At 37.7% G+C, this 14,218-nt stretch overlaps 1 protein-coding gene across 1 annotated transcript in view; it reads right to left on the reverse strand.

Moving 5' to 3' along the window:
- LOC131992195 (versican core protein-like) overlaps positions 1-14,218 on the reverse strand; it is a 44,494-nt gene that overhangs the window by 24,660 nt on the left and 5,616 nt on the right. Inside the window, exons 4-7 of the mRNA XM_059357681.1 lie at positions 10,221-10,395; positions 9,347-9,474; positions 8,316-8,612; positions 126-797 (exon numbers count right to left, since the gene is read on the reverse strand). Of these exons, the coding sequence (XP_059213664.1) occupies positions 126-797; positions 8,316-8,612; positions 9,347-9,474; positions 10,221-10,395 (1,272 nt within the window). The remainder of the gene's footprint in view (positions 1-125; positions 798-8,315; positions 8,613-9,346; positions 9,475-10,220; positions 10,396-14,218) is intronic.

The raw sequence follows: 14,218 nt of genomic DNA on the forward strand, positions 1-14,218 counted from the left end.
TCTGACAGCTACACCAGACCCCCTGCACAAACAGCTGATGGGTCCTAAGATCGATCAGAAACGACATGGTCCGGCTTGGTCCCATCAGTCGTCACAAACCAATATCATATTCATCATTAACTCACCTGTCTGATTGTTGTCGTGCACATTGACGATGATGAGATGGAAAGGTGGTTTGGCTGAAGACTGTCCGTCTTCAGGAATGGCCAGCGATGTGTCGAAGTCGAGCGTTGATAAAGGTCCAGCAGTCGCATCCTCTTTGAAAACAATTGCTGGTTGCTGCCCGTCTCCAGTCACGGTCACGGCTGGTAGGCCTGGTCCTGGGGTGTGGATTCCGTGAACAGCTGGAGTGGACTCCAGAAGCTGAGATGGTCTCGATGTTGGTTCCATCCCCGCTGGAGTTGGCGTCACCATTACTCCCACCCCTGCCCCGCTGGAGGCGTCATCGCTGCTGCCTCCCTCGCCACTGCCGCTGCTCTCACTTCGCCCCGACCCCGCCTGGCCTCCGTCCGTCCCCTCATGGGGTGTGTCCAGGTGGGCGGGCTGTGAGCGGGTGGTGGGTAAAGGAGGGAGCTGCATGGGGTGCAGAATGTTGCCTCTAATGGGTATCGACTCTAATCTGTTTGGGTCAAAATCTTGACCATCATAGTCGTCTAACACAACGGTTGGGGTCACGGTGGTGTGAGGGGAGGTGTGCAGGTCTGGTGAAGCTGTGTGTGCTCCGGTTTGGAGTTCGGCTCTTTCAGGGAGTAAGGCTGGTGTCAGCGGTGGACTGGTAGTCGTCGGCTCTGGTTTAGCTGGAGGAGAGGGAGACAGAGAAGAAGAGAGGCGTCAGTCTGTGGAGAGTTCAGCTGCCAAACAAATCATTGCAACAATCATCAGTTCATTGCAAAACAGACCAAATTCAGTCATCCGTTTCGTGGTGTTGAGGCTCATAAACGAAAGGCTGTTGACTGAATAAAAGAAGTGGAATTAGCTCCAAGAATCATCAATCACCATCACATATTGTAGTATGTGGACTCAAGTTCAGCCATCGCCAACTTGTTTTTTGGAGCCAGAAGTGGCCATATTATTTGGATGAGAAAGTTATCAGATAGGACTAAATTGCAAGTTATTACAGCATGAAGTCCTTAAAGCCTCTTTTAGTACAAACAGAACAAAGAAAGTTTAGATGACCAAAATGTTACAGTCAACCTTGATGAAGTGAAAACACCTTAGGAAAGAGTCAAAGTTCAAAGATGGAAATCTACAAACTGGACAACACTACTTTCTGCTCTGTTTGACTCTAAATGGACCATAATTTATTAAATGAACATCATGCTGTATTAAAGAAGACTTGAAACTAACGATTAAGACCATAAACTCATTGGGAAGATGTTTACTGAAGTCTGAAATCAAGTCAGAAGTAGGCTCATTTCCTCAAAGACTTCTAAACAATCTGACCTCTTTTTGTAACCATTGGAGTCACCCCCCGCTGGACTATGGGAAGAATGCAGGTTACCAGGAAGCCATTATTATTATTATTATTATTGATAAATATATCTTATTATTGATAATTATATTATCAAAGAGATGGTTTCGTCTCAACAGGAATGGCAGCTAAGGCCCATAGGTAATTCAGTATTGAAGTAAAAAACCTTTTGTCTCAGCATATAAACTGAGAGAAATGTAAAATGATATCCGTACCATAAACTATGGTGTCATTTTTTAGATATAAATTTAGGATATCATCAACAGAAAGAAATTTAGTTGCAATTGTTTTGACTTTACTGGACATCACCTTTTCTTTTTTGGAGTTTTTTCATCCTTTACACCTGCCAAACATCAATTTCCCCAATGTATAAATTGCTGTTTCTTTACATTCTGAAAGATTTTTTTTTTTATTGTTACAAGCTTCATAAAGGTTTGTGTGATTGAAATGTTGGAGTTCTGACATCTAGGTGGCAGTGAATCCCCCAACAAAGAGCTCAAATGGTTTTTTGCCAAAAATGACATCATGTAACTTTGATATATTGTGTAAAAATTCTATATTTTTTTTACATCTTTTTTTTTTGGCCATTGTGTTATTTTTATTATGTTCTGCCAAACAACACTTTCCCCAATGCATAAGTTGCTGTTTCTTTCCATTTGGTCAGTTTTTATTGTTACAAGCTTCATAAAGCTTGACTGAAATGTTGGAGTTATGATGACTCTTCTAACGAAAAATGGTTTTTGCCAAAAACGACATCATATAACTTTGCTATAATGTGTTAAAAATACAAATAGCTGCCTAAAGAGGAAGAAAATCAGCTTAAAAAACTGAGGTATGCTCTGGAAAGTGCTCCACATGGGTGTGAAAGTTTACATAATTTGTATAAATAAAACGTGCAAAACTCTGGGCCTGGTCCTGTCCAGCCAACATCAGTTATATCCAAGAGAAAATGTTTACAGAATGAATCAGCATCACGGTGACTCATTAGAAAAAGAAAAGTGCACTATCTGGAAATGTGCTAATCATGCAGCTTTAAAAGGAAATGTAGCAGCTTTGACTTCTGAAACATGAAGTCAGCTGTCAGAAATAAAACTGGCTGGTGTCAGAAGGAAAACAGTCACTTATGGGGCCAGAACATACTTTATTATTATTACTGAAACCATGTCTGAGCTGCTTTTTATGCGAGTCTACAGTAGTTCTCACACTGACTCCATCTTCCTGCTCTACACACAAAGTGATTACAGTGCACCATAAGGACCTCTTCTGCAAAGATTCATATCTCATTATGATGGAACACGTTCCATATGAGAAGAGATGGGAAATGACTCCTAAACACACACACAATGCTCTCCTTTGTGCAGGACTAAGTGCTTACTTCATGTAGTTGGTGTCTTGGGAGAAAGCAGCCGGCTTTGAACGTCACTGACATAATGCTTCAATAAACGCTACGTCACCGACTCCCCTCCGTCCCAACGCGCCGCCTGTCAGGGACACGGTGGACGGGTGGACCGGTGATGTTGGGTGGGGTTCCCTGTTCCTCTGAGTCCTTATTAAATATTATATTTAAGGTACTTTACTTACGTCTTTGCATTTTAATGACACTGCTTCTCCGCTACACCTCGGGCACAGATTGTACATTTTACTCGTGGTCAGTGTTTTAACCATTAAGAAAAGAAAAGAAAAGCATTTGATGGGACAGAAAAAAAATACTTTTTGGTAAAGATTATGCCAAGTGTTGCAAACCTATTTGTATTGTGACCCCTGAAAAGCAGTAGATATGTTCCTTTAACCAAATTTCCAGATGATCAGCAGAAGAAAAAAAAACAGTTCAATGCTCCTTTCCATTCACTATAATGCAAAAATAAAACAGGAGTTGCATCAAGATAAACCAACAGGATCTCCAACCAAAAGGACAGAACAAGTCATCTGGCCGCACCAAACACCCAAAACCACTATACATAACAAGGTTCACTGCTGCAAAAAAAAAGCTGCAGTTTGGTTGAATTTGTGCTCCATCAGCACTTTTCTAAGGTTAGGTACAAACAGTTCCTGGTTCGGCTCTAAAAGACAGAACAAAGAGGAAATAAATGATGTAAATGGTGGAAGTGAAGTAGTTAGGAGGACGACGTGACTACTGGAAGTGTAGTTCAGTACAAAATGTGATGCAGGAAGTTAAGAGATGTTTGAATCACATGCTGCACTTTGGTTTCACATGGACATCAACAGTAGAGGAGGGAGACAGTTAAGGGCTTTTTATGGTCTTTTATTCATTTTCTTGGTCATTTTGTGTCACTTTTTGACCATTTTACATAATTTTTGAAGGTAATTTTACACCTTTTGGGGCAATTTTGTCACATTTTTTGGTCATTTTAGTTTTTTTTTGTCATTTTGTAGCCATTCTACTTATTTTTTTGGTCGTATTGTGATTTTCTCAGTAATTTCTAGCCTTTTTTAAAGTAATTTTATGACTTTTTTGGTAATTTTGTGTCCTTATTGGTCATATTGTGTCATTTTTGACCCGTTTACATCTTTTTTTTGGTGATGTGGGGGTTCGTTTTGTAATATTGTGTCTTTTTAGGTGATTTTGTGTCTCTTGTGGTCATTTTATGTCATTTACATCTTTTTTTTTACGTCTCCTGGTGAAAGCCCTGGGTTTGTTTGACTCATCCACCTACCACCCTACTGAAACTTTGGTCTTTCACAATATCGGCGGGGGAGGTTGAGTGTCAAACGTAAACATAGGTTGTATTAACCTGCTTGTACAAACAACCCATGGGGTGGTTTTTGAGAGGAGACCAGTCTGGATAAACAGCCAGTTGAAGTAATTCTTCAATTGGTGCCATTAACCCACAGCAGAAGAAGAATAAGTGACTAAAAGATCTGCAGTCAAAGGTCAAATGAAGGTAAACCAGACGGTCTCTTTCACACAGGCCTCGGTGTGTGACACCAACATACAGGGCATCCTTTCACTGTGTATGATAACAGTAAATGACAATATGAACATGAATTATAACAGAGAAGAGCATAAAGGTCCTGTCAGAGTGATTGTTTCTGGCCGTCTGATTGAATTTAAATAATTTTATATGGACCTAATTAGGCAGGACCCCTCAGACTTATGATCAATGTCTTGGTGTTTAAACAAGAAAAATGGTTTTAAGATGCTTTCCCGTGGTTTCCTCCCTCCTCTCTCTGCATTGTACTCCACCTTTCTGCACAGCTCCAGGCCGACCCTCCTCTCCTCTAAAAGTCTAAATCTGTGACAGTTTTGACTCATGAAGTCACAAAGAAAGCTGCAGCTCGGCCACAGAAACGCTGAGGTGTGTTGCAGCACAAACAGAGAGAGAACAAACCCAAACAGCAGGAGGATAAACTCCCCCTGCCCTGTTTATGGAGGGCCACGTTGTTTTTACGAGGGGAAAACCCAACTCATGCACTCTAACACAGATACTGCAGAAAGGGGACAGGTCCCTAATGCTTCACAGCTGGAGCCTGCCAAACACACATAGACACACACAGACACACACACACACACACACACACACACACACACACACACACACACACACACAGACACACAGAGGGAGGAGAGCAGGTCGCCCAGCATCATTCAGGGCGTTTTTCACTGTTTCTACATTTTCCTCTCTGTGTCCTTTTGTTTCACTGCAACATATAAAATCTCTATAAATCTATAAGTCCTGCAGCTCTATGGAATCAGCACAATCATAACAACTCCAACATGTCTTTGTGCAGAACAACACAGTTAGAATGATAGGACAAAAAAGACATAAAATTACCGGAAAGAAAAAAACGACACAGAAATATGAAAAAAAGACCAAAACAGGTTTTTCCACATATTGTCCATATTAAAGTATTGTCATTTTTCCAGCCTCTCCTGTCCTCTCCTCTCTGCTCTGTGTAAACAGCCTCTCATGTCCTCTCCTCTCTGCTCTGTGTAAACAGCCTCTCCTGTCCTCTCCTCTCTGCTCTGTGTAAACAGACCGTTGGTCTCAGCAGAATCAATCATGTCTTCTCAGTGTCTCTGAGGAGCAGAATTTAATGTTTTTAACAGGATCTGGTTAGTGCAAACGCTTTATTTTAAATGACACATGGACAATAAAGAGATTCTGACACAAATATCAACATTTAATACAAGTTTTGGTCACTTTTTTTCAAACAGAAACTTTTGTAACTGATGATCTGTTCAAGGAAAGTCGGAAAGTTCAAACTCTGACGATAGCGGCTGTTTTTACAGTTTCCTTCTAAAATAAACGGTGTGTTTTGGCTATTTTAAAAGAACATTTTGTGTCAATTTTTGACCATTTTACATAATTTTTGGGTAATTTAACACCATTAAGGTTAATTTTGGGCATTTTTATGTCTTTTTTTTATCAGTTTACATCTCTTTTTTTGGCGATTTTGTGTCATTCTTTGGTAATTGTGTTTTTTTGGTCATTTTGAGGTCATAATATATCTTTTTTGGTCTTTTTTTTGGATGTGTCACAATAAAACAGACTTTTCCTGGTGCTCAGAGGGTTAAACTTGTTAGATTTGTGTTTGCAGGTACAAATAAAGCGATCATACTCTCCATCTATGATGTTTTACAGATGATATCATTGCAGGCAGTCACATGTTTGGCTGGACGTAAAGGTACTTTGTGTGTACTGTGCGGAGCGAGGTGGCAGCGCTGCAGCGAGGAGAGTTAACGTACAGCAAAGTGACAGTATGAGGACAGACCCCAGCCCCGCCAGACCTCTGCAGCTCGCCAAACATATGACATCATATCTGGGCAGGGCCGAGCATGCAGTCAGGGTCTCCTGCACGGTGTGAAACACCAGAACACACCACGGCCGATCCCCCGAGTCTGCAGGCCAGTAAACAGCTCAGTGTCTGCAGATACGAGTCCTGCACTAAAACTCTACAGCCAAGACGGTCTGGACTACTCTGAGAGCTCATCAGATGATTAATGAGCTTGAAAAAGTTGTTAAAATGAAACCATGTGAGACGTTCAGAGAGTAAATGTTTCTTTGGTAACAACTCAGAGAGATCTGAAACATGACAGGAGGCTGAACAGACACTAACAGGTGAATACGTGAAAGAATTGTGCAGCTTTTGCAACCATCAGACCTGCACAAATAAGACCAAAACAAGACAAAAACAAAACAAAAAACAAGACAAAAACAAACCCTAAAAGGCTCAGTTAAACTTGCTTTTAAACCACACATACATGTTTTATTTCTTTCGTCTTTTCGTCTATTTTGGTCAGTTTATTTCTTTTTTTGGTGATTTTGTGTCTATTTGGTCATTTTACTTAATATATTGGTTAGTTTATGCCTTTTTTTGGTGATTTTTGTCACTTTTTGGTAATTTTGTGTCATATTTCAGCCTTAACTGTACTGTAGAGCATTGTTGGCAAATATCACAATGAGCCAATATGCAAAAGTCCAGCCCCTTTCAATGCAAATAAGCCACTTGGGGTACTAAATCTCTGTCACATTTAAATTCCTGCAGGTTTGGAGGAACGCCTGCAGGACCTGCAGCTCCGAACATTCACGTTTTTCTTTTTCTCTCAACTGAAAAAGTTAATGGATTTATTTGCACCGTGATATCATTAATGCAATATCTTTCGGACTGATAGACGGGACACTTGGTGGTTCAAAGCAGTGGTGGAAGAAGTAATCAGATTACTTTACTGCAGTAAAAGTACTAATACCACACTGTGTAATTACTCCACTACAAGTAAAAGTTCTGCATTCAAAACTACTGAAGTAAAATTACAAATGTATCAGAAAATGTACTGAAAGTATCAAAAATAAAAGTACTCGTTATGCAGATTGTTTTATATATTATAAATATGATGCATTTATGACAAAATAAACTGATACATTTATGTAAGAAGCATTTTAATTTTGGCACATTTTAACCACTAAATTTACTTTTATGTGGATTCATTTATAAACATGTGTAATCAGTTTAAGCGTATCACGTTTTTATGTTGAATCTCGACATGAAAAGTAAGTAAAGCTGTAAATGTAGTGGAGTTAAAAGTATGATATTTGCCTTTAAATATTACATAAAATTCATTTTATGTAATTTTTTGGTCAGTTTACACCTTTTAGTGGTGATTTTGTGTCTTTTTTTTTGTCATTTTGTGTATTTTTTTGTCATTTTTGCGTGATTTTGTGTCATAAAAGTAAAAAGTAACTAAAGCTGTAAATGTAGTTGAGTAAAAACATTGATATTTGGGTAACGCTTTATATTAAGGTCCTTGTAATAACCATTAATTAACAAGTAATAAGGCATTGCTCTCGCTTTAGATCCCTTTAGCTGCAAAAAGCATAGTTAACTGTTAACAAGTGCATGGTTAACTTATAATAAATGAGCAATAAAGTATATTTTAATATCAATAAGCAAACAAAAGATTAATAAAGGCATGGCAAAGACATAATGGGTGGGTTATGGGTGTTTGTAATGCTATTATGAAGAATTATAAGATACTCATTAATGTTCTTATTATAAATCTCTTATAGCCTGCTATTAGCTGTATTATAATGCCATTATTAACACTTATATAGGCTTATAAACACACAGTAATGTTAATAAGCATCTTGTAAGGACTTACAAGGGCCTTATTACTTGTTAATTAATGGTTATTACAAGGACCTTAATATAAAGCGTTACCGATATTTGCCTCAAAATTGTACTTGAGTACAGCATTTGAGAAAATCTACTTTGTGCTTAGAATTTGAAATATTTTGCATGAACGTTTTCCTTCTTGGCTGAAGTATTAAAGTCTGTGTGTGGATGAAACCAGCAGATCCAGACTCTGTGAATGTTTGCGTCTCACCCTTGAAGCAGTACAGTCCGTGTCGGTCCTCTGGGTCGGGGTACCCGGTCTGGTTCTCGTACTTGTAGAGGGTTCGGACCCCCAGCAGGCCTCCTCCACACTGGGGCCTGGGGACGGTGATGGGGTAGCGCACGCTGCCGTCAGACAGCCAGCCGTAGTCGCAGCGGTTAAGCCCCGCCCTCCACGCCGCAAACAGCTGACCAGGAGACGCCAGCACCGAGTCGTGTCTCTCACACTCGTCTCTGGCCTCCTGCAGCGTCAGCTTGTCCTTCACAGAGGACGGGAAGAAGACGTCTCCTGCAGGCAGGAGAGACGGACACAGTCAATAAGAGGTTAAATATGAAGTCTATTAAACTACAGGAACAGATTTAAGCATTTAAAGACACATTATTATGAGAATTTATGAGACTGGTGATGATCAAACTAACAATTATTTATTTTAAAGTACATTATATACAAATTATTGTACTTATTTATCTCATTTTTACATTTTTTTTCACTTGAATTGTATTTTAATGAATAAAAGTATGTTTCTAAAGTAATCTTGATCTCAATATTGACCAAAATAAACAGGATTATATTTTTTGCCATAACTGAGCATGCTTTTGTCCAAAGGGATTAACGAATTCTATATTAAAAAATATATTTTTTATGTTGCTTCCATTGTTTTTTCATAATCTGCACACATATTTTTTGTCATTTTGAGGCTTTTATCCAAAGGGATTAACACATTGTGCAGATGTTTTATGTTGTTTCCATTGTTTTTTATAATCTGGAGAGAAATTAAAATGTAAAAATAGAGAAATATATTTTAAAAATGTGCAGGAACGCTCCAGGAAGACCTTTAAACTGTTGCTCAAGCATGTAACTGCCCTTTAACAAGTTATTTGTTTCTGTTTGCATACAGAATAAACTAATCAGATATTAATGTGTGATCTTTGCAGCTGCTGGAAGTTTTAGTTAACTATTCTTTGTTTCCCCTTTACTTCCAGTCTTTATGCTGAGTTTGCATGTTCTTTGTGTGTGCTCACCGTTGATTTTATCTACGTAGCAGTACACGTCATATTTCTCCGTGGGGTCTCTGATGCCGTACGTTCTGACTCCGGGTCGGTTCAGCAGGTTTCCTTCACAGCCGGGCCGCGGCTCTGTGATCGGGTACCTGATTGAACAAAACAATGAAAAGGCAACACACAGACGTTAACTGTAAGTAAAAGTCATTTCTGTTGATATTTCAGCCCTAATGGGAATATTTAAACCTGCTTGCAAGAAAAAAATGTACTAATGATAAAACCCTGATTCCATAAAAAGTTGTAACGTTGTGCAAATAAAAACAGATTGCACGTGTTTATTCGAGCATAAAATATCTTGTTTTTGCACAGTTTTCAACTAAATACAGGTTGAAAATCATTTTGCATTATGAAAGTTTCTTTCTATGAAAAAATGGCGATTTTTCAAATAAAACAGACTTTTCAAATGATGTGCTGTTCTACTGTGAGCTGGACATGCAATAAATGCACTTACACCATGCACTTTGGACCATTTAAATCCAGCCAATTAAGTTTAGTTTCATATAGAACAAAAGAAAAAAAACAACAAAAAAAACAGCATATCTTATCGTGAGAGGCAAGAACATGACAATGAACGGTAGTGAAAGTACATATTCAAGTAAAATTACATTTTTTGATCCTTAGAATGTTTTTCACAGCCTCCCGACCTAGTTTTTTTAAATTTTTTATAGAAATGTGTCATGAAACAATAGAGAATGAGACACTGGCTGCTGCAGAATCAAGAAAATGAAACCTTAATTTTAGAAAATACTTGAAATAAGTTGATATGCATTAAAACAGGTTAAAATTTCTTAATTTCAATTAGTAAAAATCTCCAAACTCTCCTCTGTTCACTCACCTGACGCTCTGGTCGGCGAGCCAGCCGGCGTCACATCTGTCGAGGCCGTCTTCAAAAGCCACCTGCAGCTGTTCGGGCGTGGCGACGGAGGCGCCGGCGTTAATGCACGCCTCCACCGCGCCGGGGAAGTCCAGAGTGTAACGACTGGTGCTCGATCTGTAGTGGAACACCACACCTGCACACAAACACACACCAGATTATTTTACTTTACACTAAATCCTTAACCCTTTATCAGGCAAAGAACTATATTTGGTAACTTCAGGTAATATTTCGAGAAAAAAGTTGCAAATTTACTAGATTAAATGACAACTCTAGAAGAAAAAAAGTTGCAGATTTAAGAGATTTAAAGTGGCAAATCTGTATGAAAAAAGTCGCAGATTTACGAGAAAAAAGCAACTTTTTTCTCCCAGATTCACCACTTTAAATCTCTTTAGGCCATTTTAGTCTCGTAAACTTTTTTCTCAAAATATTATTTTCGTATGTTTTTTTTTTACACATTCTGGCTGTATGTAATATCCTCCAATATTCTCTAGGGTTGAAATTTGGAATTTGCAAGTATTTCAATGAGTGCCCTATTAAGGGTTAATGTTTCTCACCAACACACTCTCACTCTGCTGGTAACTATCCTGCAGGTTAATGTCGGGAACACCAGGCTCAATTATCTGAGGAATCAGGTTTTAACCCTGAGAGCAGGTTGACACATTTTAGGCACTTTTCATCCTTCACGTGTTAATAGTTTTGGCTGTGGTCAAGAATTTGGCATGAATTTTGGCCAGATTGTTTCTTTTTATTTGCTCTAGTTATTTCCAGCTCAGCTCCTGCAGTGAGGAAAAAAACACTGTGTACAAACAATAGTTACTCTTCAGGTTGAGACATTGAAACACATTTAAAACAGTATTTCTGATCTCACTTTTACACCTTTTTGGGTGATTTTTGTCACTTTTTGGTAATTTTGTGTTTTTTTTTTGTCATTTTGTTTCTTTTTTGGTCATTTTACATCTATTTTTGGTGATTTTGTGTCATAAACGTGATATATTTGCCTCTAAATACCTCAAAATTGTACTTGTACAGTATTTTAAAAAAATCTATTTAGTACTTAGAACTGGGAATATCTTGCATTCATTTTGTGTCACACACCACAGCTTCACTATAATTTTGCACACAACAAATAAAGGACTTGTTATAAAGACACTTACTTTCAAAATTAACTGATTCAAAGTCAGACCATAAAACGTATTTTTTTTAAACACAGTTTTGTTCATGAATCATGTCGTGGTCAAATGGAAATCCTACAATGTACATATGAGAAGAGCCATAAAGTTAGAAAACCGACTCATGAATGTCATTACACTTTGATTTTTATAATAAGTTGGTTGACATTAGCCACTAAAAGCTTCTGGTCATAACAAGCCTCGACTGTAGCAGAAGCTTATATATTCTCATGTTTTATTTTTCTTAGCAGTGTTATTTTAAATTCAGCTCTCCTGGGAGCTGTGTTTAGATGTTTCTTGATAAAAAAGTAATTTGCAGGTTTTTAGAAAAGGAGCTCAAAAGTTCACATTGTCAGCGGAGAGAAAGAGAGAGAACAGGATTTCTTTAACTGTAGTAAACAGGAGAGGAAAAATGAGTTCCTTCTATTTGCAACTTTGTCGTTAAAAAAGACAAACTGTTAATGTTCATGGTGCCAGTGTTGTTCATTCTCACTAGATTTGGTCACTTTTTGGCAACTTTTTAAGGCACATGCTGATAAATCTGCCAACTTTGTGAAAAGATGATATTTCCCTTTTTCAACTCACAACAAATTATCTTCCAGCTCTGCAGTTATACAGAGATTTATAGTGAGTTTTTTAGCTTTCGTCCGCTGCAAATTTACTGTTCATTACTCTCATCGAGTCATTTTTCTGTGAAAAAACAGAAAAAAAATTCCTCTTTTCTCGACCTTTTAGCAGCAAACAGCAGACAGACACAGTTAGACACAACTCGACTCGGACACAGTGGAGCATTTAGCAGCTAAAGACACAGATTTGTCCCTCTGGAGTTGGTGGTGGAGAACAAAAATGGAGCTAAAAGAGGAAATGTTGGACAGACACTCATCAGGTGACACAACTGTTTCTGTTTTTTTCAGCACATTATGATAAATCTACCAACTTTGTGGAATTTTTGGTGTCTTTTTTGGTCATTTTGTCTTTTTTTGGTCATGCAACGTCTTTTTTGGGTCATTGTACATCTTTTTGGTCATTTTACGTCTTTTTGGTCATTTTTACGTCTACTTTGGTCATTTTACATCTATTTTGGTCATTTTGTGTCTTTTTTGGTCAATTTACATCTTTTTTTGGTTATTTTACATCTTTTTGTTCACTTTGTGTCTTTTTTGGTCAATTTACGCCTTTTTTTGGTCTTTTTGTCTTTTCTGGTCATTTTACATCTTTTTTTGGTCATTTTGTGTCTTTATTTGGTCATTTTGTGTCTGTTTTGGTCATTTTGTGTCTTTTTTGGTCATTTTACGTCTTATTTGGACAGATTTCCTTTTTCAACAAGCACAAATAGAGCTGCTTATCTGCAACATTTGGAGGGACTCAAAGTGGAAGTGAGCATCTTTCTGGAGGCAGGAGATGAAGTGAAAGAAACAGAGTCCCCGTCTACATGATGAGACAGAGATCGTCTCCAGTACAGAAACCGGAGAAGTGGAGCGATTGGCGACAGTATGGAGGAACAGGATCCGCTCAGCTATTGGAGCTGTCATCCTCAGACTCTATGTGGTCATTAGAGTCTTTATTCTGGAGGTTATTATTACCCTGGCAGCGCTGCAGGAGGACTGAGCTGCTAAATGGAGAGTTGTGTGTCGTCTTTGTGTCGAGCTGCTGCACAAAGAGTCAAACTGTTCACTGTTAATGTGGAATCTGTGTTAATGTGTGGGAGCCACCCCAAAAATATCTGATATTTACTGAATGTTAGAGAAGAATTTATCTCATTTTAGCTGAATCACAATATGGACTCATGCAATGTTTATTAATGGTAAAATATGTCAAAATCTCATATAGAAAATGAAGAAAAAGAATCTTTGTTTGATCATTTCAATATATTTTCGAACGAAGATAGGAAAAAAAGTATGACCAAATTGACCAAATAATCAGGATTATGTTGTTTCCATTGTTTTTTATAATCTGGAATCAATTTTGTGTCTTTTTTTGTCATATTCTGTAATTTTTTGTGGTAATTTTGTGTCTTTTTTGTGGTAATTTTGTGTCTTTTTGGTCATTTTGCATCTTTTTTTTGTGTATGTTTTTTTAGCTGCTCAAACTGTCAAACTGTTCAGTGTTAATGTGGAATCTATGTTAATGTGTGGGAGCCAAACCCACAAATATCTGATATTTACTGAAGATTTTATCTAATTTTAGTGTAATCAGAATATGGATGTATGCAATGTTTATTAAAGGTAAAATATGGCAAAATCTCATTTAGAAAATTAGGAAAAATAATCTCTGTTTGATCATATCAATGTATTTTTCAATGAAGATTGGAAAAAAAATGCAAAAATAATAATTCCTTTCATTCTTGTGAATCATATTTCAATTGTAACATCAGTCAAAAATAATCGCGGTTAGACATTTTCTCCAAATCGTGCAGCCCTGCTACAATTTAATATTCATTTTTATGCGAACAAATCTTTATTCAGCAACAGTGTTACGCCTCTTTCTGCAGACTGGTCCGCTGTGCACCAGTTTTTAAAAAGCACAATCATTTATCTGCAACTATTTTGAAAAAACCCCAGCATGTCTTCTTGTGAGAGGCAAAAAGAAGTGAATGATCAAGAAAAAATTTAAACTTTCTGAACTTTTTGTAACGGAAGGTTTTAAAACTAATGATCCATTAAAGGACTGTCGAAAAGTTCAAATTTTTTGTTATGTTTTTACAGTTCCGTTCTACAATAAACGGTGGATTTTTGGTGATTCTTCAAAAAGAAGAAGGGTTGTGCCTATACTCATAAAACCTGGAGT

The sequence above is a fragment of the Centropristis striata genome, chromosome 19, assembly GCF_030273125.1.
Source record: "Centropristis striata isolate RG_2023a ecotype Rhode Island chromosome 19, C.striata_1.0, whole genome shotgun sequence".
Taxonomy (NCBI): Eukaryota; Metazoa; Chordata; class Actinopteri; order Perciformes; family Serranidae; genus Centropristis; species Centropristis striata.